General features: G+C 39.9%; 1 protein-coding gene across 2 annotated transcripts in view; it reads right to left on the bottom strand.

Annotated features, from left to right (window-relative positions):
- Positions 1-26,307, bottom strand: part of zc3h3 (zinc finger CCCH-type containing 3) — a 280,002-nt gene that overhangs the window by 20,043 nt on the left and 233,652 nt on the right. For both annotated transcript variants that reach the window (XM_059974653.1, XM_059974644.1), the window contains exons 10-11: positions 8,261-8,454; positions 7,199-7,395 (exon numbers count right to left, since the gene is read on the bottom strand). In XM_059974653.1, the coding sequence (XP_059830636.1) occupies positions 7,199-7,395; positions 8,261-8,454 (391 nt within the window). The remainder of the gene's footprint in view (positions 1-7,198; positions 7,396-8,260; positions 8,455-26,307) is intronic.

Genomic DNA, 26,307 nt, shown 5'->3' with positions numbered 1-26,307 from the left:
GCAGCAGCCGTCAGGAGCATCTGTCCCACCTCCGTCAACTCTGCACCCGACTGAGTGAGTACGGTCTTACAATCAACCCCGCCAAATGCCAGTTCGGACTCGATACCACTGACTTCCTGGGCCACAGGATTACTAAAGAAGGGGCAACCCCTCTGCCCGCTAAGGTAGATGCGGTCCGCCACTTCCCCCGACCCACCACGGTCAAAGGCCTTCAGGAATTCGTAGCTATGGTCAATTTCTATCACCGCTTCCTCCCTTCAGCTGCCCGGATCATGCGCCCCCTGTTCGCCCTGATGTCCGGTCCGAGCAAGGACATTACCTGGGACGAGGAGTCCGCCGCCGCTTTCGTTCAAACGAAGGAAGCTTTGGCGAACGCCGCAATGCTAGTACATCCCAGAATGGACGCCCCTACCGCCCTCACAGTGGACGCATCTAACAAGGCAGTTGGTGGGGTGCTGGAGCAACTCATCGCAGGTCGCTGGCAACCCCTGGCGTTTTTCAGCAAACGCCTGCGACCACCCGAGCTCAAGTACAGTGCTTTCGATTGGGAAATGTTGGCGCTCTATCTGGCAATCCGGCATTTCAGGTACTTCCTAGAAGGTCAGCCCTTCAACGCGTTCACGGACCACAAACTGCTTACCTTTACGTTTACGAAAGCGTCCGACCCCTGGTCGTCCCGCCAGCAACGCCACCTGTCCTACATCTCTGAATACACGACGGATGTCCGGCACGTCTCGGGTAAGGACAATGTCGTGGCGGATGCGCTCTCTCGCCCTACCGTTCATGCCCTTTCCCAAGGGATAGACTTTGAGGCACTGGCAGAGGCACAGCAGGCAGATGAGGAGATTCCGAGTTACAGAACCGCAGTCTCCGGTTTGCAGCTCCAGGACCTCCCCGTAGGCCCGGGTGAGAGGACCCTACTCTGTGACGTCGCCAACGGCCAGCCCCGTCCCGTCGTCCCGACAGCCTGGTGGCGCCGTGTTTTCGACTCCATTCATAACTTGACGCATCCCTCCATCCGGACAACTGTCCGGATGGTTTCCAGCAGGTTCGTTTGGCACGGACTCCGCAAACAGGTCAGTGAATGGGCCAAAACGTGCATGCACTGCCAGACGGCCAAGGTGCAGCGGTACACCAAAGCCCCACCGCAGCAGTTCCATCCCGCCCACCGGCGTTTCGACCACATTCATGTGGATATCGTGGGCCCCCTGCCAGTGTCGCACGGAGCGCGGCACCTCCTGACTATCGTGGACCGGTTCACAAGATGGCCAGGGGTGGTCCCGCTCACCGACACCACCTCCAAATCTTGCGCCCGAGCCCTGATCACCACCTGGATATCTCGCTTTGGTGTACCGGTCCACATTACTTCCGACAGAGGCGCCCAGTTCACCTCCAGCCTGTGGTCAGCTATGGCCAGCCTTTTGGGGACTCAGCTGCACCACACAACTGCCTACCACCCATAGTCGAACGGGCTAGTGGAGCGTTTCCACCGTCACCTGAAGTCGGCCCTCATTGCCCGCCTGCGAGGAGCCAACTGGGCGGACGAGCTTCCCTGGGTCCTACTCGGCATCCGCACAGCGCCCAAGGACGACCTGCACGCCTCGTCGGCCGAGTTGGTATACGGCGCGCCCCTGGTCGTCCCCGGGGAGTTCCTACCAGCCCCACGGGGGCAAGAGGAAGATCCCGCAGCAGTCCTGGGCAGACTACGCGAGAAGCTTGGTAACCTGGCCCCCATACCCACTTCACAGCACGGGCGGAACCCGACCTGCGTACCCAAAGACCTGCAGAACTGTAAATTTGTGTTTGTATGAAGGGGCGGGCATCGGCCACGGCTGCAGCGGCCATACGAGGGGCCGTTTATGGTGCTTCGGAACAACGGGTCCACGTTCGTGCTGGACGTTGGGGGGAAAGAGGAGGTTTTCACGGTGGACCGCCTCAAACCGGCCCATGTGGACCTGGCGCAACCGGCTGAGTTTCCGGCACCTCGACGCAGAGGCTGACCTCCCAAGCAGGTTCCGGCCCAGACTGTGGACATTGGGGGGTGTATCGCCGGTTCTGGGGGGGGGTTATGTGGCGACCCATTTCTTGGCACATCCGAACCGGCTCACAATTAGATAGCCTACGGGGGTTTGCGAGCACAGAGCTTTGGAGCCTCTGCGCCACGGGGGGCAGGTTGAGGGAGGCTTAAAAGTGAGGCTGAGGATTTCGAATAAAGTTTTTTCCTTCGACTGCAGTTACCGACTCCGTGTCGTAATTTTAGCGCTGCGTGTAGCACACCACTACAGTACCATCATTTCTTTATAACTTGAATACTTCCACTTTGTTTCTAAAAAAAAATCTCAATTTCTATTCACTCAGCTCTGAAACCATACAATTGATAGCATTTATAAACAAGATGTTCAAAAACAAGATCAAGCCAACCTACTCCAAATGCCAGTCTTGTACAATGGTTCCAACATCAGCTCTGAGTCAGGAAATTGTGGTTTGAAATAAGCAGGTGGGTAAAGTGAAGTTGAGGTTAGAGGCTCAGCCATAATTATATTATAAAGGCTAAGCAGTTTGGAGATACTATATGACCCATTGCAACTCCACAGTTTCAGTTCTTAATATGGTCTTTCATTCCAGTGCATAATTGTCCACTCCTAAAATGCCATTTTGGACGAAATGTTAAACCAACCTCTTTTCTCTGTTAGAATATGATAAAAGGTTGTGAGATGACATCTTAAGAGGAAGGGTGGTCTGAACAATTATAATTTATACTAAATAAAAAATGATTCACAAATGTGAACTTTCATGACCCCTTTACCACTGAATTTCTTCATTATCTCATTGCTATTCATGGGACTTCACAAATTAGCTTCCATGGCTGAGTGTTGAAAATGCTGCATAAATGGGACTTTGTTTCCTTCAAAATGTCCCAAAAAAGTGACTAGCCAGCTGCCCTAATGGCTTAACTAAGATCACTGGGAAACAGCTGAGGCAAACAGGCAAGGACGCTCCCAGTCTGTTGAGTAAACAAAACCTTCTTAGTGATAGCTGCTTTGGCAGGCATGCTACAGGAGAGATAACTCCTGAATAAGGGTTCTTTAGCTGATGAATATCCAGCAACACCTGGCTGAAAACTTGATGTGTGGATGATGATGGGAGCCAGAAGGCTAATGCTCACATTGTTGTTTTACAAGGAACATCAAGTGCTTGTGGAACTGTACAACTAGGAGTCAATGCTTTCAGAGAATGAATGAAAAACTAGTAAAATAATCCAAAAATCTTATCGTGTAGTGAGGAGAGAAAGGGGTTAATACAAATACAGTTTTGTTTTTGGATATATTACAATTCGTTGATGATAAGCCTTGCAGTAAAATGCTTTCTTATCTGAGTTATTATCTGACATAGGCACGACATGGTAGCATCCAAAAACTATCAATTACTTGAGGAAAGTCTATTTTATCCCCTGCACCACCTTATTACCTATGCTCCAGCGATATGTCAAACAAATCTGTTCAGCTGTTAAGTGTGTGCAGTGATGCTGTTAAAAGCTGGTAGTGAACTCTTTCCATTATGATTATGACCATGAAATATGACAATAAAATGGCATGTGCTGGGAACTCAAAAGCCTGCTGCCTGCTGAGCTGAACACTTGTTTATAACCAGTTGAAGTGGCATATCTCTGGAAAATGTTTACGTAAGGAATCACTTGGAGCTGTAAAGATACACCTTCTTCTCCTCTCTCAGGCTACTGCAGGGATGAATACTACTATTTACTCCCCACTAAATGGACAGTTGGTAAACAGAAGCATCTGCTCGTTTCCCCAAGACTTTGGTGCACTTATGTGAACAAATTGAACTACAAATAATTAAATTACTCTATGTATAAGATCAACAGGTAGTGCAGTCAAGTTATCAGCATGGCTCAATTTTATGTTGGTTTCAAACTATTTTAATAGAAGATCACCACCTCTGATAAATAATCGTAAGCCACTGGAATCTTGTTAGTTCATTTAGACTTGGTATCTCAGAATTAAGTGTTGGATCCTCCTGATTAATTATTTTCTTAGTAGTTTAACAATCAATTATCTGCTTGTATTTTAAGTAATTATATGGATATAACAGTTAAATATACCTTAGTATAGTGGTTATACAAAGTATAATTCTGGAAAGCTCTGGAATCTTCTTTATTCTGCATTATTAGAACAAGTGCTTTCTTATTGGTTAACTTGGTACTTCAGTATTTGAATGAGTGCTTTTTTTCTTTGGTCTTATCTACAAATTTGAATGGAACTTTCATTATCTCTATATGCATAGAAAATAGCTTAACACAAAGCAGCGCCATCTTAATCTTCTTAGCACCTTAGTCTCTTGACTTTAAGTTTTCTACTAATGGCTTCTGCTCCTGTTCTTTTGTTCTATCAAAGCTTAATAAAACAATCAACAAGTTTTGTGGCTCATCCCTGACTTCTGAAGGAACCTTGGATTTAAACATCAGAGTTCAACACATGGAAGCAGCCCTTTAGCATACCATGTTCATGCCAGCCACCAAGTTCCTTTTTAATATTAACCCCCTTTCTTAGCGATCAGCCCAAAGCCTTCTATCCTTAGGTGTTTCAGTGCTCGTCTAAATACTTCTTAAATGTGAGAGTACCTGTCTCCTCTATACCTCCTTGGGCAGTATGTTCCAAAATTCAACCATCCTCTGGGCAAGAAAAATTCTTCCTCAAGTCCTCGCTAGATGTTCTACCCTTTATACCTCTATTCGTTAGTTGTATGCCTCTTTACTAAGGAGAACTAATTCTTGTTCAATATTCCACTTATAATTATGTGTATCTCAAACAAATCTCCCTTTAGCCTTGTTCATTTTAAAGGAAAACAAATCCAGAAAATGCTGGAAACACTCAGCAGATCAGGCTACATGTCAGGAAAGAAATAAAATTAGCATTCCAGGTCACAGACCCCTGATCAGTTTCATTCTTTCTAGATATATTTTACAACCTGCTGAGCCTTTCTAGTATCTTTGGCTTTTATTTCATATTTCCAGCATTTTTGTCTTTCATTTTCAGAAACAAACCCAGCCTACTTGTATCTTCTCCTGTTTGAAAACCTTCTGTTCCTGTCAACATACCTTTGAATTTCCTCTGCATCTTAATGAAAACACACTTTCTATAACTGTTGTGATCACGAATGCACACATTACTCCAGCAATTATATATATTTTATATAATTGCACTATAATCTCCTTGTTTTTATATCCCCAGCAGATGAACACAATCATCCTGTATGTCTTCCTTACCTACTAGAACCTTTGGAAATCTTCTCTGTTCCAAGGATTAAACCATTCACTGTGTCTAGCTTAGCTCTTCTGCTAGCATCTGTGATTACTCTGCTCATTTTAACAACACATAAAAATCATTCACTAATGAAGATTACCTGTCAATAAAGCCACCAATTTTCTATCTCAAATTAAGTAATCATATCTCTTAATGCAATCAAATCAAGATTATTGTTGTATATAGCAAACATCAAGAGTGTCCGCATTGACCCCTGTGGCACACCAGTGCTTGCAAGATTTCAACTGCAAAATGAACTGTAGATCCTCATCCTTTGGACCTGTGAATTAGTCTTCTCAGAGAGATCTTGCTAAAGGCCTTCCAGAAGTCATTGCAGTTGACATTTGCATTGTCCTCATCATCACAGTTGGCTATCTCTCTAAATATTTAACCAAACTAATCTGGCATGATATTATCTTAACAAAGGCAACTAATTATCTTTGATTCATCTTTGCCTTCTCAAGATTTAAGGTTCAAGTTTATTTATCACATGTACATAGAAACATAAAGTGAAATGTGTTGCTTGAATTAACAACCAATACACGAGTGTGTACTGGAGACACCGTGCAAGTGTCACCACATATTCCAGCGCCAAAACAGAGCATGCCCATAATGTTCAACTAAACAACACAGAACACAATAAGCAACAAAACAACAATAGTAAAACAAGCCCCAGTCCTCCTTCCCACCCAGGTGGACAGTCTTCTAACGCTAGGAGAGGCCATCTTCTTCGGACTTCCACAGACTCGGACATTGGGCTTCAACCACCCCTGCAGACTCACATTGATTTATAGACTCAACTCCAGCCAATGAGCCATGACCTCCAGTATCCAGTTTGCAACAGGCCTCAGAATATACCACAAGGATCAGTACGGGGAACTTCTTTGTTTGTAATATACATAAATGACTTAGAATGAAAATATAGGGTGTATGATTTGCAAGTTTTCAATTGTTTGAGCGGTAAGTAATGAAGAAGTTTGTTTAAAGATACAGCAAGACATTGACCAGCTGGAAAGATGGGCAGAGCAGTGAGGCATGTGTGAGGTAATACACTTCGGCAGATCAAATTCTGTTAGATTACAGAGAGTAATTTATAGGGACATTAACAAGAATGATGTAAAGACACACTTCAGGGGTGGAAGTCAAGTATTCCAGTCCGGGCAGTGTCCATGTAAAACACCTCTGCAGTTGCTTCTGAGCAATCGTAACTTTCCCATAATTTGCTGACCAGATGCCAGTTATATGTTAAGAGTGAATATCTGGGATGCTGAAAAGGCCAGAACTAAAAGATAGCAGATACTGTGGAGGGTCACAGAATGAGAAAAGATTACAAAGGTCATGGAGAGATTTGAGGTGTTGCATACCCAGGAATAATCTAAGTCCATGAGCACAGAACATAACACAAGTCAGGACATTTACCTTAAATTTATGGAAAAGATAAAATGACTGTGTTGGAACAATTGAGTCTAGGGATAACACTGGCATGGAATAAGGTTTCAACAAATCAGCTAGAAACAGGTAGTAATGGTGATGTCTTAGATTCATGGTTGGAAGCTCATTTCAAAGATGAGTGTGACGTCAAATGCATGAACTGTCTGTTTTAGTAAGAGGTGCCAGGAACTGATATTATTGATATTATAAGAAGAACTACAAAGTTCTAGAATTGAACTGTGCTGAGTTGACTGAGTTATAATGTTCCCAGTAACCCAACATTTATAGATAATCAAGCTTGCTACTCAATGCTATAATGTTTTCTGCTTGGAAGGAAGAGTGTGTAAGCAACAGAACCAATACAAACCTACTTTTAACAGAACTGATATTGTTGCATGATTAAAAAAAACTGTTGACTTCTATGTCAACATCTTTACAATACATACCCAAAGCTTCACTTTCTCTCTCCTCTTCCACTTCAGAATCTACCTTCTCTTCAGAAGATACAGATGAGTGAAGAGCAATAAATGCTGGAAGTCCATGTTGGCTGCAGTTGCTGTTGCTACTACTACTAACTTCCCCGGAGTCAGATGAAGAAACAGTTCTTCCCATTGAATTAACTTGTCTTGACACCTCTTTGTCTCTGTAAGGGATTGAGAAAATAATGTTCCTAAAGAAATCCCAGAAAACTGACACTAGCAAGCATTTTGGATGCCACATAATTATATGATCCCACATGCAGGATCATTTGATCCATACGCAATCAATGAGATGATGGCTTCAAGGTCCAATGATCTTAGATTGTTCTCTTCCTATATTACTCTGCAATGTACCAATATTCAGTCAAAGGTCAAGTATACATAAACAAAACATGCAATTTTACCATTAAATACTGATATTTGAGATGTATTTGAGGACAACTTGACCAAGCTTAGTCTTCTTAACTAATGCTCACACACTTGTCAGCACAGATCATTTGATGGCCAAAAGCTGAAATCTGGTTTGTTCTTTTTCATCTTTCTGGCTCAAGGAGTCAGCTGACAAACTGGGGTAAAACAATTGCCACCTCAACTAATACCAATTAATTTACCATAGCCAAAGACTTACTTGGTCCCTGAGACTCTATAACAAAGGAAGCACCATTAACCACACTGGATCTGCAGATACAATTTTCTTTAAAGTATTGTAGTATCTTATTGTACAAAATTTGATTTAATAATTTTTACTGTGACATTGCTGACTCTTTAGATATCCATTTTTAATTCACGAAGTATTTTTTCACCGTAACGAACATCGCACCTCACTCTGCACATAGGAACACATTATACTGAAAAACATTTAATGCCTCTCATCCAGCCTTTACAGTTTACAACATTTTATTTAATTGAATTTAATTCAATTCATAATGAAGTATTTTCCAGAATTCACACCTTTCATAGATCAAGAAATTATATTACCAATAAATGTAAATTTTGTCTCACGCCTCCATAGTGATGACAATGCATTACCTTTCTGCATTGCCTGCAAGCCTGATCCGCTTTGAACCTGTGCCCTCATCCGTTGTTCCACCCTGAGCTGCTTCAAAAGCAGGCTTTTGCTTATGGCTTTTTTGCTGCCTGTGCTGCAGTTTGCATTTGGAGCCCTGTGTGCAGTTCCCAGTCTTGGAGAATTCTGGACAGATGAGTGTGTGCTTCTTCTTGCACTGAAAAAGATTATTTGTTACATGTCATAAAATAGTCTTGAGATTATTTATATATATCTGAAACTCATAAAGGAGCGCCTTCACAATTGGAGGATAAATTCCTGACATTCTGTCAGCAAACATACAAAAGCAGAGTGCAAAACACTGCAACAATTCTCTTCCTCTGTATTCTTCCCAAGTAAAATCCTGTACTCAGTAGGTTAATTTCCAGATAATTATAATTTAAACTATTGGGCTTTAAGTCAATCAACTCCAAAGCAGCACAAAAAAAACCTGACAATTTTAAGATGTCAAGAAGATGTTGAAAAAGGATATTGAGAAGAAGAGAGAAATAGAACAAACTGGGAGTAAGCTTTAGAGATCAAAACTAGAGGCAATAGAGACTGTGAATAAAAAAACAAATGCAAGAGTTGATTTGCTCCTTTTAAGGGCCCGACAACATGGAAACATGGCTGCCAATTTAGGCTGGGGGATCATAGTGATTCTCAAAATGCGATGAACCAATATACTTTCTTCCACAGATCATTGATAGGTGGCAGTATATTGTACAAGTAAAGCAGTTGCAGATATCTCTGAGCCTGAAGCCTGCAAGCCAACTTGATACTGTTAATCATGATGTGAGGTTCAATAGGCAGATTTGACCAGCAATTGTGCTTTATTCCTTTTTGTTGTGCTCTGTGGGCTTTGAAGAAATGACTGAAACAATAAACTGCTGAGAATGTTTAGACAAATTTGGAAGTGCAAGCCTGGTTAAAGGATGTATTACCATCCTAAATATTTGATGATTACAAAAGTGGAATTTCACAGTGGAGTCCATTATTTTTCTATGTTCTCAATTCCAGATATCAAATTCCTGCTGGATCAATTCAGCTCATAAAAGCTGAAAGACACCTTAGAGATCATAAATCATCACACACACTGGGTAGTGAGGTTCACCTAGCAGAGTGAGAATTGCTAATTAAATGCTTCCAGTTTCACAAGAACAACTTTCTGCGCTTTTTTTAAAACTCGGGTGTTTTTCTGCTGGGGCCACTTCTAACTTACAGACAATTTAAAATCAGTAGGGGTTAAAAACAGAAGTGCTTCCATTAAAAGGAAATGAAAAAAAAATTCTAGAAATCAAAGAGCAGTAAATGCTAGGAATTATGGGATGCTTTCTATTAAAATAGACATCTATGAATGAGTTACACACTAAAATTTAATTAAATAATTGAGGTAGGTTATAACTAGAATATTGAATATTTGCATGCTTATTACAAGCTAGAATATAATTGAGAATGTCAGATAGTTAATGTATAGAATAATTGAAACTCTGGAAGTAAGTATAATAAGCTGGATTCTGATCAAGGTGTTCAGCCTTGGCAGCGAGGTGTTCATCCATAGCAGAATGAAAACCTCTGAATGAATGACAATTGAAAATCTAAATAGGTAATGTGAAAATAATAAATCTTTAAGTATAAGGAAGTAGTATGGTTAAGGACTTGGGTTAGCAGCAGCTCGAACCATATCATCAAGTTCGCCGAAGACACCATCGTGGTGGGTCTCATCAGCAAGAATGACGAGTCAGCTTACAGAGAGGAGGTGCAGCGGCTAACGGACTGGTGCAGAGCCAACAACCTGTCTCTTAATGTAAACAAAACAAAAAAGATGGTTGTTGACTTCAGGAGGGCACGGAGCGACCACTCCCCACTGAACATCAATGGCTCCTCGGTAGAGATTGTAAAGAGCACCAAATTTCTTGGTGTTCACCTGATGGAGAATCTCACCTGGTCCCTCAACACTAGCTCCATAGCAAAGAAAGCCCAGCAGCGTCTCTACTTTTTGCGAAGGCTGAGGAAAGTCCATCTCCCACCTCCCATCCTCATCACATTCTACAGGGGTTGTATTGAGAGCATCCTGAGCAGCTGCATCACTGCCTGGTTCAGAAATTGTACCATCTCGGATCGCAAGGCCCTGCAGCGGATAATGAGGTCAGCTGAGAAGATCATCAGGGTCTCTCTTCCCGCCATCACGGACATTTACACTACACGCTGCATCCGCAAAGGAAACAGCATTATGAAGGACCTCACGCACCCCTCATACAATGTCTTCTCCCTCCTGCTGTCTGGGAAAAGGCTCCAAAGCATTCGGGCTCTTACGACGAGACTATATAACAGTTTCTTCCCCCAAGCTATCAGACTCCTCAATACCTGAAGCCTGGACTGACACCTTGCCCTACTGTCCTGTTTATTATTTATTGTAATACTGGTATTGTTTTTGTGCACTTTATGCAGTCCAGTGTAGGTCTGTAGTCTAGTATAGCTTTCTCTGTGTTTTTTTTTTATTACGTAGTTCAGTCTAGTTTTTTGTACTGTGTCATGTAAACCATGGCCCTGAAAAACGTTGTCTCATTTTTACTATGCACCTTACCAGCAGTTATGGTTGAAATGACAATAAAAGTTGACTTGACTTGGTTAATGGTAGCTGCTGGAGGTTCATTGTGGGATAACAGTCAATGGATTAAAGGCTAAAATCTGTTTAGACAGTGATTCCAGTTAATTGGGCCATTAGTTAGTTGGGGCAGCTGCTTATTGGGACACAAGACTGCTTAACTGGGGCAGGAGACTATTGCCATACAGTTTCTATATAGCAGAATGACAATTCAGAACCGTTTTGTTCACTGCAGTTTTAAGCATTTAGTTTTGGAGATGATGGAAATGTCCATGAGTGAATGTGAAATAGTTTTACTACTTCAACAATTTAGGCACTATGAAGAATTTGAAGGAATCAACAATCATCTTGAATCTTACAATGAAAACGAAGGCTTCTGGTCATGGCTGTCCATTATCTATATGAGGAATCTATGTTGATTTTGTTCATTTACAGTCAATCAAAACTGACCAGTGTACAATGGATGAATTCCTCCATTGATAACTATTAGGAGCTAGTACACAGATTTATAGTGTAGTAGTAGCATTGATAGTGTTCTAATTTATGCAGAATTTCATTTAAATAGATAATCTGCTTTGTAGTTAAATAGTAGTTTGGCTTTTATATAATTTTTAAACAATTTCTATGAAACTTTGGCTAATTGGGCCAGTAACTTAATTGAGCCTACTATGTTCAAATTAACTGGAATCACTATATATAGAATGATAACAGGCAACATGTTGCAAATTATGAATTATGTTAGTATTCATTTTGAGAGGACCAAAATATAAAAGCAACAATGTAATGCTGAGGCTTTATAATTTTCTTAATTTATTGAGATACAGTGCAGAATTGGCTGTTCTGGCCCTTTGAGCCATGTTGCCACGCAACACCTGTTTTAACCACAGCCTAATCACGGGACAATTGACAATGACCAATTAACCTGTATGTCTTTGGACTGTGAGAGGAAACCGGAGCACCAAGAGGAAACCCATGCAATCATGAGAACGTATAAATTCCTCACAGGCAGCGGCAGGAATTGAACTTGAGTCAGTGATACTGTAAAACAGTGTGCTACCGTGCCACAGGCATTGGTCAGACCAAACTTAGAGCATTATGAGCAGTTTTGGGCCCCTTATTTAAGAAAAGTTGTGCTGGCATTGGAGAGGGAATCAAGTGAATGATTCCTGGAATGAAAGTGTTAACATATGAGCAGTGTTTGATGACTCTGGGCCTGTACTCACTGGAGTTTGGAATAATGGGGGGGTGGGGATCTCATTGAAACTTATTGAATATTGAAAGGCCAAGATAGAATACAAGTAGAGGGGAAATTTCCTATAGTTGTGAAATCTAGAACCAGAGGACATAGCCTCAGAAAAGAGGGATAGCCATTTAGAACAGAGATGAGGAGTAATTTCTTTTGTCAGTGGGTGGGGAATCTGTGGAATTCATTACCAAAGATGGCTGTGGAGGTTAACTCATTGGGTATATTTAAAGCAGAGGCTGGTAGGTTCTTGGTTAATCAAGGTGTCAAATGTTATGGTGAGAAGACGGAAGAATGGGATTGAGAGAGTTAATAAATCACCCCTGATGGAATGGCAGAGCAGAACCAATAGGCTGAGCAGCCTAATCCTGCTCCCACATCTTAGGTCTAAGTAAAAAATAATGTGCAGTTAATGTTGATATTTGAATTAATGGTTATGGTATACTAGCATTGGGGAGAAGGTAAAGAAACCTGAAGACCCATACACAACATTTTAAAAATAGCTCATTTCCCTGTCATCAAATTTCAGAACTGGTTCATAAAACTATAAACTCTACCTTGCTGTTCATATTTTGCATTATTTATTTTTTGTAATAATTTATGGTAAATTTTATGTTGGAATCCCACACTCAGTGATTCAAAAACAACTTCTTCCCTCCGGTATCAGGTTTCCTAACAGTCCACTGATGCTACCCCATTGTTCCTCTTTTTGCATGATTTTTAAAATCTGTGATTTAAAGTAATTTCATGTCTTTCCACTATACTGCTGCTGCAAAACAAAAAGTTTCACCATATATATCAGTGATAATAAACCTGATTCTGATTCTATAATGCAGGGTTTCAGACAATTTATATATTTCATAGCTCTTATTCAGTCTTCATCAAGGCTCCTGATTTATGACAACTAAAGGAATCAAATTTAGGCTTACTCTATATATTGCCTGAAATTTGTCAGCATTTTGGAAATGAAAATTTATGGTTTTGTAAAATCTGTAAATCTGTAGCCACAACAAAGAAAACTTTCAGAGCGGAGACTCAAGAGATATTGGAATCTAGAGCAACACACAATCTTCTGGATGAACTCAACAGATTGAGGAGTGCCCGTGGAAGGAAAGAAACTGCCAAAATTTTGGGCTGAAAGTATTTGAGCTCAATCAAAAGCTGATTTGAATTGTAGGCTCATAAGCTGGTTTTTTCAATTTAGCAAAGTCTCATCAAGGTGACTGACTACAAGAAAAAGTGAGCAGGGCCTGTCAGGAACAGGTTTCAAGCTGGTGTCAAGCTATCTTGACTCAGTTTCAGTTATTGTTTAATGGATTTTTTGGGTTTATGGGGTTGAATTTAGGGGCAGAGTGGGAGTTACAGGCCAGGTTAAGGTTTAAGACAAGGATGTGGGGAAATCCTTGTCCTAAACAAGGACAGGCCAAAGCCTTAAGCCTCCATTTCACATTTGAAGGCAAGTGACGCAACATCTGCAGTTGCGATGTAGAGCAGATGTCATATTGGCAGACCAATGTGGATGAAGAAATAGGAGCAAGAGAAGGCCATTTGGCCCATCAAGCCTGTTCCGCCATTCAATCAGATCATGACTGATCTGGCCACGGATTCATTTCCAGCTACCTGCCTTTTGCCCATAACCCCTACTATGTAAAAATCTATCAAACCTGAAGTCTGGTAGAGTCAACGTGTTATTGGCAGATACGGTGTTCCATGAGGGTAAGAGGAACAAGATCCAAATGTGGCTTGCCAGTCAGTGGGACTGGAGTTGAGGTCTACTGTTCCGGGTCCTGACACCTGAGAGACTGGAGTTTAAGACCCGGTGTATGGTGATTGGTAGGTCCTGGGGTCGATGCTGGCTGGGTATTGAGGCTCAAGGGTCAAATCAGAAGTCCAGAAGTTGACGCTCGTTTGTCAGAGTTCTGAGTCTGTGAATCTCTGTGAGTCCGCTGAGGTAATTGAAGGCCAAATGTCTGCGGGACCGAATCTGAATTTTAGTCCGCCAGATTAAAAGATTCTTGGGGTTAGACTGTGTATGTGCGTGGATGGGAAGGAGGGAAGAATAAGTCTTGTTTTGCTGTTGATGTTTTGTTGCTTGTTGTGTTCTACATTGTTGTGCTGAGCATTGTGGACATGCTATGTTGGCACTGAAATGTGTGGCAACTCTTGTGGGCTGTCCCCAGCTCATCCTTAGGTGTGTTGGTTGTTGATTGACAATTATTGTATGATCACAAGTGGTCATAACAATCAAGTATTTAGAAATTTTTTTTGGTATGATGCAGTACTTTGAAGTAAGAACTTTGGTAACATCATAAATCTAAACCACTAATATATTACATCTCAGTACTTATTACTAAAATGTTTTGCACAACATTGTTCCTGTGCAATTATTTGTAAATCCTAAAACATGAATGTAGGCTGTGAATCTCATGATTTGTTGACACCTCGTGCTATTTCAGTAACATTGACCTTCTTTGAACTTTAGGCATAAAGGATCGAGCTCAAAGGGAAAGGCTCAATGTGCAGTAAACACTTGCATAAGGATAGATGAAGTAAATTGAGAAATAATGACTGAGTGACACTGAGCATGTAGTTTTAAATCCTGTCAATGGTAAAAGAAAACACAACTGTTCTGTCTATGGTCTCCTCTTTTAAAATATCTACTAGAAAGTATTATCCAGAAACAAGGAATGGTTTCAATGACAAAAGGTAACTTCTGAGTTGCTAGAAATACCACTCCTATCAAGAGAGGAAGAAACAGAGCTATAGTTTCATCTTTCTCCCTCCTTTGTTCATCCATCGTCCACTTGGTGTCTGGTGTTATTTGGCCCACACAAAGAATCTCCCACTGCCTTTACATTGACCAGCTCTCTTGGTTGTCACCATAGAGGGATGGGACTGTTGCTACTCAACAGTAAGCTCACTTTTATTACCAAAAGTTCAACATTTCAAACTGGTAGTATTATCCCTTTATTCTCTTTCCTTTTATTCCTTTTCTTCTGCCAAAATTTGCCATAACTTCAAAACACATTAATACTTTGCACCAGACTGCTGACTATTCTGTTCCTTTAACTTTACAAATGGCAGCTACTCATTTTGTTATCACTCTTCCTTAATTCACCCTACCACGCTACTCTCCCTGTATTTGCTTCCAAAACAAGGTCTTTTAATTTTCCTCCTCAATATCAGTCTTCTGCATTTCCTACTTTGCCCAACACTGGCCCCCTAGGCCTGAGTCAACGTGGTAGTAGTAGTATATTTCCTACAGATTTTATCTTGCCAAGTTCAAACAAAGAACCTGTCAGCATTGTACAAAATTCATGTTTCACATGGATTTCAAGGCAGGGACATGTTCCAGTTGACTGAATGTTGGTGGTTTCAAACAAAATCTAATGGCTTGCATCTTGATTATGTGCAAGAAGTATGATCACGCTCTCTAGAGTTCTTATGTCCATGTTCAGCCCGACTTCACAATTCTCAATTTTATAATAATGCTATCTTGTACATGAAAGACAAAGAAGTGTAAGCATTTGGAACACAGTTATAATTTGAATAGTCTCCTAGTGCAAGATTGCTGCTTAAACACATCAATAATTGCAATGTAACAATTAGTCAAAGCTCTTCTGTATTATGGTAGGATCTTAAAATATATTAAGATTCAAAATTCATTTATTATCAAAGAATGTATAAATTATACAACCTTAAGATCGGCTTGCTCACAAGAAGCCACAAAGCAAGAAACCCGAAAGAAACCAATTAAAAAAAACATAAATAAAAGATCAACACTTGATGTGCAAGAGAAAGAAAAACATCATATAAACAACTGAAGCAAACAACAACAGCATTTCAACCCAAAATTGAGTCCTCAGATTCGAACCCCAGAGCAGCCCAGAGTATGCCCAAAGCCTTACTTATCAGTTCATTATATTAGTGGGCACAGACCACAGCAGCCAGGGCAGTCTTCACAGCCTTAGTGCCATGGAAGTAACCACTGTGGAGACAAGCTAATTCAATTCTCGTCCCGACCGACACCCTGCCTTTCTGTCTATCTGGGCCAGCATTTAAATTGACCCAACAACAGGATAGCAAAAGGCTGCACACCCTGGAGAGAGGAGTGAATATTGCAGACCCACCTGGGTCGGCAGTTAAATTGTCTAAACAGTGAATCATACTTCACACTAGGACCCTATTGTGAAGTATTCGGGGCCTGGACCATGTCGCCTAGTGACCTGCTCTGGTCACAGATTCTGTCACCAAGCCTGAAGCCACTCCAGCTCTTCAAATCAGTTTGCTGTCCAGAGTGATCCAACCTCGCTCCCAGGCCATCTGTATGGGCATCAGAACTCCATCTACAATGATTCTGCAACACACCATCTCGGCTCATTCCCCGAACTCGCCTCAATAGACAATAGACAGTAGGTGCGGGAGTAGGCCAATCGGCCCTTCTAGCCAGCACCACCATTCACTGTGTTCATGGCTGATCATACACAATCAGTACCCCGTTCCTGCCCTCTCCCCATATCCCTTGACCCCGCTATCTATAAGAGCTCTATCTAACTCTCTCTTGAATGCATCCAGAGACGTGGCCTCCACTGCCTTCTGGGGCAGAGCATTCCACATATCCACCACTCTCTGGGTGAAAAAGTTTTTCCGCATCTCTGTTCTAAATGGCCTACCCCTTATTCTTAAACTGTGGCCTCTAGTTCTGGACTCACTCATCAGTGGGAAAATGCTTCCTGCCTCCAGTGTGTCCAATCCCTTAATAATCTTATATGTTTCAATCAGATCCCCTCTCATCCTTCTAAATTCCAGTGTATACAAGCCCAGTTGCTCCAATCTTTCAACATATGACAGTTCCGCCATTCCGGGAATTAACCTTGTGAACCTCCGCTGCACTCCCTCAATAGCAAGAATGTCTTTCCTCAAATCTGGAGACCAAAACTGCACACAATACTCCAGGTGGGGTCTTACCTGGGCCCTGTACAGCTGCAGAAGGACCTCTTTACTCCTATACTCAATTCCTCTTGTTATAAAGGCCAGCATGCCATTAGCTTTCTTCACTGCCTGCTGTACCTGCATGCTTGCTTTCATTGACTGATGTACAAGAACACCTAGATCTCGTTGTACTTCCCCTTTTCCTAACTTGGCTCCATTTAGATAGTAATCTGCCCTCCTGTTCTTGCCACCAAAGTGGATAACTTCACATTTATCCACATTAAACTGCATCTGCCATACATTTGCCCACTCACCCTCGCCGTCACTTGCCTCTTCACTGTTTGCAGAGATAATTTAACACAATTTACCTCAGTGATATTTTTAGTCAGACCTCCCATCTTTTTGACTACTAGAACATACTTCACACGTTTGGTAATGCCATTTTAAGCATTAGTAAAATTTCCTGCTCTAGGCTACCAGGCATTAGCATACATGAGGATTGCACTAGAAATTTCTGGGGTCTAATAGCCAGAATTCAATTGTAGCTAGTCTTGCTAGTAAGGCAGACATGAGAGTGTTGCTGATATTTTTTTGACTCAGGCACGAATATCAACAAAAGTAAAGAACTTATACTAAAAATAGGCTCAACAGTACATTGTATAATGTGAAGTATTCCAAACACCAACTGTTCTGATCCTATTGTTTAGTAACTTGTATTACTTAGTTTATTATCAGATACCAATAGCATTGGGCAGCATATTAACAGAAATATTAAATGCAATGATTCATAGAAAAATAAATGTCCTTCAATAACATTGTACTCTAGTTAATTACAGATAAGAGGTCTGTCAGTACAACACATGGCTAAGTGTTTGTAGACTATAATTATGGATGGACTATGGCTTAAAAGTCATCCTCAAATAAGTATGTAGTAGAACAAAATTTATCATTGCAGTGCAATCAAATCCCTAAAAGTATGTGCTCTAGTGAAGAAACAGAGTTTCTGAAAGTTTCAAGAAGGGAACTATTGAGAATTTCCATTGATCATTACGAAACAGCATTAATGCTTTCTTTTCATTTTGGTAGTTTACTGCAGACTGCAGGGCAGTGGTCAAGTTATTGGACTAATAACAGAATTCTGGTCTACTTATCTAGAAACATGAGTTTGATTCTAGTTAGACAGCTAATTAATTTGCATAATACTAAATAAATGCTCCTTCTAAGTTAGGTAACTGCTGATTTGTTGTCAAAACCCATCTGTTTCAACAGCATCCTATAGTGAAGGAAATTGACCACTCTTAACTGGTCTTGCCTACATGTCACTCCAAGCCCGTCAATGTGGTTGGCTCTCAATTGTCTCTTTAGTTCAAGTGCAATTAGTGATAGAAATAAATGCAAAATATAAATAATAAAAAAGCAACTCGAACAGGAGCAAGTCATCTCGTTCCTTCATTCATCATGGTTCATTTGTACTTCTGTCTTATTTATACTTGGTGCTTTAACACATTTATCTATAGACTGTTAACTATGATAAATTTTATGAGTGACTGTGCTATCACAGGGACTTTGCACAATGCATACGTAAGAAAATTGGGGCATGACTGTATGCTGTTTTGTAGAGTGCCTGGGCAGCAATCTGAAGTGAAATGATTTAAGCTATTTACATACATAAGTGTCCCATCTTCCATCTTCATCTAACCCTAAGATATCTAAAGACAGAATATTATAGGAATTAGTGCAATTTTCATAAAATTGGATATATGTAAAGTTTGGAAAGGATCTTACAAATTTTAGGTATTCTTTTTTGCATATCCTTCCATGCTTTTGTAGACTGCTGACGTTATTTACTTTTCACTTCCACCTACTTACTATTCTGAATTATTTTTGCACTTTGCTACATTTTACAAAGCACATTTTTAAAATGCCATCTTGGAAATGAGTTGATTTTCTGTAAATACTATTTAAGCCCAGATCAATTTCTAATTTTACAGTTATGGCAGTTGATTACCTAAAGGCTCGTGGACATTAAGTGTAAACTCTGTTTTTCCACAGATTTTGGCTGACCCGGAGAATAATTCCAGCATTTTCTGCTTCTGCTTTTGATGATAATATAAGAATCTGACTTGAGGGTTAGTATAAATCATCCATAATTTCATTGACTGGTGGAGTAGGCATGTGGGGCTGAACAGCTTATTCTATTTCCTTTGTCAACAGTCATTGCTTCTTGTGTACTAAGTATCAAATTTTGTTTGATGATCTTTAAAGAAACATCCAAATAATAACTAACTTTAAATTGCAGTTTTTATATTTTAGAGGATTCAAATCCATTTCCTTACCCAGTCCTTCATCTTCAAAAGAAGGCAAAGTTCTTTTTCACAATTACAAAGAAACTGCAGGACCCAAGTATTAAATAAGTGTGGAGTTCTATCAGCCTGCATTTCACTAGTCCAAACCTAGAGCTATAGAGCTTCAAATCTCACCATAAGAGATTGTTAAAGCATCAATTGTAAGATTTCTTTTAATTAAGAACCAACTTTGTAAAGTCAATGTTCCAAGTCTTTAATAAAGCAACCTGTAAAATGATACACATATGATTATTCTTTAAGCAATCTTCTACAATTTCAAATCTATTTAACCAATTACGTCTATTAACAAAGTCCATCAACTCTGTGATTATCTGTGTAATCTTCACTCCCAATGAGATATCTATTCATATTTAACTAATGCATTTCACTAATCCACATTCAACATCAAATCTCCTGTCAGCTACTCAAGGAAAAGCTTTTTTTCCTTTTCCATTACATTTTCTATCTCCACATCTAGCAAACCTGCTTAAGTACTACCAATAGGTTGTAGCTGTGGCTTGATGCTTGACTGACCTTGAATTTTATACGAAGCAGGTATCCAACTTCCTCTAACCCAGGGGTTCCCAATCCTGGGGGCCATGGACCCATTGCTCAATAGTATTGGTCTACAGTATAAAAAAGGTTGGTAACACTTGCATCCTGTCACAAACCAGGATGAAGCAAGCACATTTTTTCAAGCTTCAATTTCCCCTCTCTCATGATATTTCAGTGTTAGTTGTTTTCGTTTTTTGATTTTTTTTTCATATGTAGACAACTTTTGATGAGATCATGCTATCAGATTTGAAGGGCAAAAAGATAATATCGGTATCTTAAAATGAAGAGAACAATACAAGGATTTGTGAGGAGAACGAATGATGAGGTGAAGTGGAATTCTCATTCCCAAGGTTCCAGACCATAAACTTTGCTCCAAGTTTCTCTTTCAAACCAATAATCAGCAAGACATTGGTGAAGTTCGGAGGGGCAAAGCTGAAGATCGAAGTCCAGAGTACGGCATGTCCAGAGGTAGAAGACTTAAGATCAAAGACTGAAGATAAAGAGTCACGAGGACCCAGGTCACAAGGGTTGGAAGTCCTAGGTCACCAAAGTCAGAAGCCCACGTAGGTCCGGATGTTGAGGTACTAAGGTCCCCCTGATCAGTGAATCCCAGGGTCTAGGCACAAATGTCAAATGCATGAATGGTGAGTCTGGAGGCAGAGTCCGAAGTGGAGGCTAATGTGTGCGAACCTGAGAGTCCAGGGCCAAGGATTGGAGGCCTGGAGGAAGCCAGTCCTGGGGTTGGAGGACTGTCTCTGTGTGTGAATGGGCGGCTGGGTGATTGGGAGGGTGGGAAAGGGACTTCTTTTGCTGCTCATAAACACAAGAGATTCTACTGATGATGGAAATCCAGAGAAGCATACACAAAATTGTGGCAAAGTTTAGAAGTATCTATGGAAATAAACAAACAATTGATGTCTTGTCCGACAGCCTTCACCAAAACTGGAAAGGAAGAGGGAAGAAGCTAGAACAAGAAGGTATCAACCTGTGTAGCCACTTTCAGGGAGCTATGAACTTGGACCCCAAGATCCCTCTGCTCATCAACACTGTTTTAGATCTTGCCCTTAACAGTGTATACTGTCTCTTTGCATTTGACCTACCATGGTACACTTCACATTTGGCTGGTTAAACCTCATCTGCCATTTCTCTGCCCATATCTACAAATGATCTATATCCTGTTGTATTCTATATCCAGTTTCTTACATTATCCAAAATACCACCAATCTTCATATTATCTGCAAACTTACTAATCCATCCACCTATATATTCATCCAGGTCATTTATATAGATCACAAACAGTAGAACAACTCTAATCACAGAGCCCCAGAGAGAATAAGTCTAGATGACAACTATACTGTCTTCTGTGGGCATGCCAGTTCTAAATCCAAATAGCCAATTCACCATGGATCTCATGCATCTTAATCGACTGGATGAGCCTCACAAGGGAGATTTTCAAATGCCTTACTACAATCCATGTAGATAACATCCACAGCTTTACCTTCATCAGTCACCTGCACTATCTCGTCAAAAACTTCATCAAGCTAGTAAGACACAACTTCCCCTGTAATAAAGCCATACTGGCTCTCCCTAATTAGGCCATGATTTTCCAAATGACCACAGATTCTATTGCTAAGAATTTTCTCCAGTAACTTATCACTGATGTGAGACTCTCTTGTCTATAGTTTCCTTGATTATTGCTGGCCCTTTCTTGAACAATGGAACAACATTAGTTACTTGCCGGTCCTCAGGTACCTTGCCTATGGCTAGAGAGGACACAAAGATGTTGCTTAACATCCCAGCAATCTCTTCACTTGCCTCTCTCAACAACCTAGGGTATATCTCATCAGGTCCTGGGGACTTATCCACTTTAATGCTCTTCAAGAGACCCAATACTACCTCCTCCTTTACCTGGAGGTGCCCTAGCATATCAATTTGGTCAGCACTGATGTGAAGTACCCTTTTTAAGAACCTCACCCACATCCAAGCAAATGTTCCCCCTTTATCCTTGAGTAGTCCTACCCTCCCCTAGTTCTCTTGTTGCATTTATAGAATGCCTTTGGATTCTACTTAATCCTACTTGCCAAGGACCCATAGCCCCTAATTCCCTTCTTGAGTCCTTTTCTGGCTTCTTTATAATCTTTAAGGGCCATGTTTGTATCTAGCCTACATACTTTTCCTTTTCCTTCTTGACTAAATTCATCACCTCTCTTGACATTAAAGGCTCTTGCAGGAAGACTAGTGCCTAGAAGTGCATAGTTTACTCATTAGATGTTAAAACATAGTCTGTGACTTACATTTGAATGACCCAGAAACAGTGTACACTAACCCACAGAACAATAGTATATAGGTAATTGATTACTCACATAATTTCAAAAATTTAGTAGTTATCCAACATTTTACATTTAATTTCTTTGAACAATGAACAAATACAACTTCCACAATGTTAGTTAGCACAGTAGAATGTGTTCTGGGCAGTAACACAAATCAAGCAATGGGAAGTCAGTAACTTGTTTTAACTCCAACCAATTTTCTTTTCACTTACTTCATACCAGAATTAGTTCAGCCTATTAAGCAATGCTTTCAGTCACTAACTGTGATGGACAAAAGCTTTAAATGGAAAAAGAATTGAACTGAAAGATAGAGAGATTTATTCACTTTTTGTTACAGTTAAGCTGCATTTTTCATGTTTTGAAGTCAATAACTTTAGTTTTAAGCAGTGTCAGCATTTATAGAGACAGTGATCAAGACAGTAAGAAAATTTGGACCTGAAAGAATAACTGTTGAACTTCACGAAAGGAATGAGTTTAATGACAGCGTGTTATTGGGAACAGACAGAAGAAAATGGAATACTGGCTGGTAGCAGAAAGAAAAAATGAGCAGAGGAAAACCACTAAAAGGAGGGTTGGAAAGTCAATGAGAAGTCCACAGTTTTGGGCACAAAAGTAACTTCCAGCTGTAAGAACACAGTGACCAAGAGGAGAAACGTATTGTGAAAAAGAGGAACTTGGAGCTGTTTCTGTTCTCCAGAATGATATTCGATTAATAAAAAGTTGCACCTTGATTTACGAACTTAATAAACTGGAGCGGATGCTAGATCACTATTGCTAGTAGCAGATTGAGAGCAGATGGCAGCAGACAGGCTATAATGCTGGAGAAAAAGCTCCTGATAATACTGTTTATCACCTTGATTTATTTACTTCTGGCAGAGATTATTTTTTGGGTGCTACACAACTAATTACATCAGGCCAAGCTCATGCTAGGAAAACAGCACTACAGTACACAAAATTGTAACATCAAACCTCAATGACGGTGCTAACTCACCCAGAAGCTTATGCGAAAGTGGTAATGATACAATCACGCAACTGTCTGTTCTGCATCTCCCTTACTTTGGTTTATATGAAGACATATATTCACATCTAAATTTCTTTACACCCATCACAAAATCAATGTCTTGAAAAATTCAATTGACTCTGCTGAGGGAGAATATAAATTTCTATTAATTCTCATGTGCTCCCTGATTTTACCTGTAAATGGTCAACTCAAATTTTATGTCTGCTTGTCCTATATTCCATAATAATCTTCTCTCACTACCCTAAAATAAAATTCTTTACCATCTATAATACCTTGAATCAATCGTCAAAACTCAAGGGAACAGAAATAAAATAATACAAACTAAACCCACAATTTAGAAAAATGGCTTAAAATGTTGATAAGTTAGTATCAAGACTAACATAGACTAGTGCTTGCCCAAGGCTCCTTGCAACCGATGCACTATTACCTTGATTTTGTATTCTAACATACTTGAGATAAAGGCCATGTCAAAAGGAGATTTATGCTGTTTATCAGGAACTACTTACTGCTAAACAGTGCATGTAATGCAACCAAACAATCATTCACTATTGCACGGCAATTTCCTTTACTAGATAGTGGTTAATGCATGATTAATTTAGTCATGTGCACAGTCATGGATCAGTAACACATTTATGTCAGTTCTCTCAAATGGTTAAAAATATGTCATGATACAGTTTAGCAGAAATTATAAACTGTTTTACCTTATAAATTATCAGGGTAAATGGTTTGAAATTAATTTGAAAGTAGGACAAGTAAATGATGCTGGGGAAAATTAAAGAAAAATTGTTGACAGTTTATGAGGATATCTGACCATTGACCAGCACTGGTGATCTTATACAGCACTATAGTATGGATAGTTAGTCTCCCATTAGTTGACTAGTGCTCCAATTTAAATCACTGTTAAATCACAAAGATATATCATGCTGAGATAGGATATACATGGATTCTGGTTAATTGGGCCATCAGTTAATCGGGGCAGCCACTTATTTGGGCCAATTCTTAAAGAACAAAAAACTGATTAAGAAAATAGCCAGGATTCCTTCATTAATTTGGAACAATATGCCACTTAATTGGGGAAGGAGACTTACCAAAAAGGTTCTACCTAGCGTCGGTCACATGTATTTGCATGGCTGTTAGACCTTATATGATGCTTAGAATGAACAATTTATAATAGAATCAGTTGGGTGTGTTTGTGTTCAAAAAGCAGACATTTTTGACATTGTTAATTGGTGGGAAATAAACAGAAAGACAATTCAGAATTGTTTTGCAAACAGTGTGTTAAAGCATTCAGGCTTGGAGATGCCAGAAATGGCTAGGACTGAAACTGAAATGATTTCACTATCTGAACAAGTTAGGAATTATGAAGAATTTGAAGGTAACAAGAGCCGTCTTGAATATTACAATGAAAATTAAGATTTGGAGGATACAATTGTTGATAGCATTGTATGAAGGCGCTCCATTGCCTACACTAGGTGTCTATATTTATTTTGTTCATTTACAATTAATCAAAAGAACACCGCAGCGTACACTAGTTTGATTCTTCTTGTTGATAACTATTAGGAACTAATATTGTTTAATAGCAATGCAGTAGTATTGATGGTGTTCCAATTTGTTTTGTTTTGCATTTAAATACATAATTTATTACTTAGTTAAATGGTAGTTTTTAAAAAATAACCTTTTAACTATTTTTATGAATCTGGCTAATTGGGACATCCACTTAATTGGGCCAAAATGTATTGATCTTGATATAATCCAATTAAATACAATCTACTGTATTTGAAATGAGTCTTCTGTGGTAAAATAGCACCTTATATTCACATCTGCAAATCCTTTCTGTAAATATATTTTGAAAAACATAAAGGTTTAATTTAGAAAAAAATCTTTCAAGGAGCAAGGATTGGTACCCTAAAATAAAGAAGAGCAAATCCTGAAAATGTAGCAGATTAATGCTTCCAGTGAGGTCATCAATAGAGCCAAGCCAGAGATTCTTGCTGAATATCCTATGATTCGTATAATTGCCAAGATGACACATCAAATTACACATCAATCAGCAATTCACTGCCTAATCTCTTTAATTTGGATATATTTTATAAACTGGAGAGAAACCTGGTGAAAGGACATAGCATAGACAATGATCGGTAGTTAAAACAACATTAGTTCATAGCCTGGGATTGAGATTTGAAATTTCTAAGACTGCAAAAAGATGCAAAAGGAGTCAAGTGTCAACATCTGGTATAGTTCCAGAAAAAAATAAGAGCACGAGCTGATTAAGAGATTAACATTGATGTCAAAATAAGAGGTATTTAAAGCTATAATATTCAGAATATATAAAGAACTATTGGTAATATTAAGCAAAGATGCCTAGTGGCCAATAAATTTCTTTCCTTCAAGCAATAATCCAACTCTATTTGAAATATTCACCAGGTCAGTGACATTCAGGTCTAGTGACCCTGTAAAATTCAAAAGATCCAGGTATGACCTCTGGAAAATCATCTCATACATGAAGTGGCAATTCCAAACTCATCAACTAATGACTCTGATTTCAGTCTCTGAGGATGACGTGAGAGAATTCTTTAGGAGGATACACCCACCGAAAGCATCTGGCTCAGACGAGATACCTGGTCGAGTATGAAAGACCAGGTTAAACAATTACCTAAAGTGTTCACTGATATCTTTAACCTCTTGCTTTGGCAGTCTGAAGTACCCACCTGCCTCAAACAGGTTTCAATTATACTGGAGCCTAAGGAGAATGTGGTAACTTCCTCAATGACCAGAAGCACTCATATCCACTTTGATGAAGTACTTTGAGAGGTTGGTGATGAAACACATCAACTCCTGCCTGAGCAGCAACTTAGATCTACTCCAATTTGCCTACCATTACAACAGGTCAGCAGCAGATGTCATTCCTTTGGGTCTTGACTCAACCCTGGAACATTTAAACAATGAAGATGCATACATCAAGATGCTCTTCATTGACAACAACTCGGTATTCAATAC

The sequence above is a fragment of the Hypanus sabinus genome, chromosome 1, assembly GCF_030144855.1.
Source record: "Hypanus sabinus isolate sHypSab1 chromosome 1, sHypSab1.hap1, whole genome shotgun sequence".
In the NCBI taxonomy this organism is placed as follows: domain Eukaryota; kingdom Metazoa; phylum Chordata; class Chondrichthyes; order Myliobatiformes; family Dasyatidae; genus Hypanus; species Hypanus sabinus.
The sequence above is the reverse complement of the archived record's forward strand: the minus strand, read 5'-3'. Positions and strand labels throughout refer to the sequence as shown.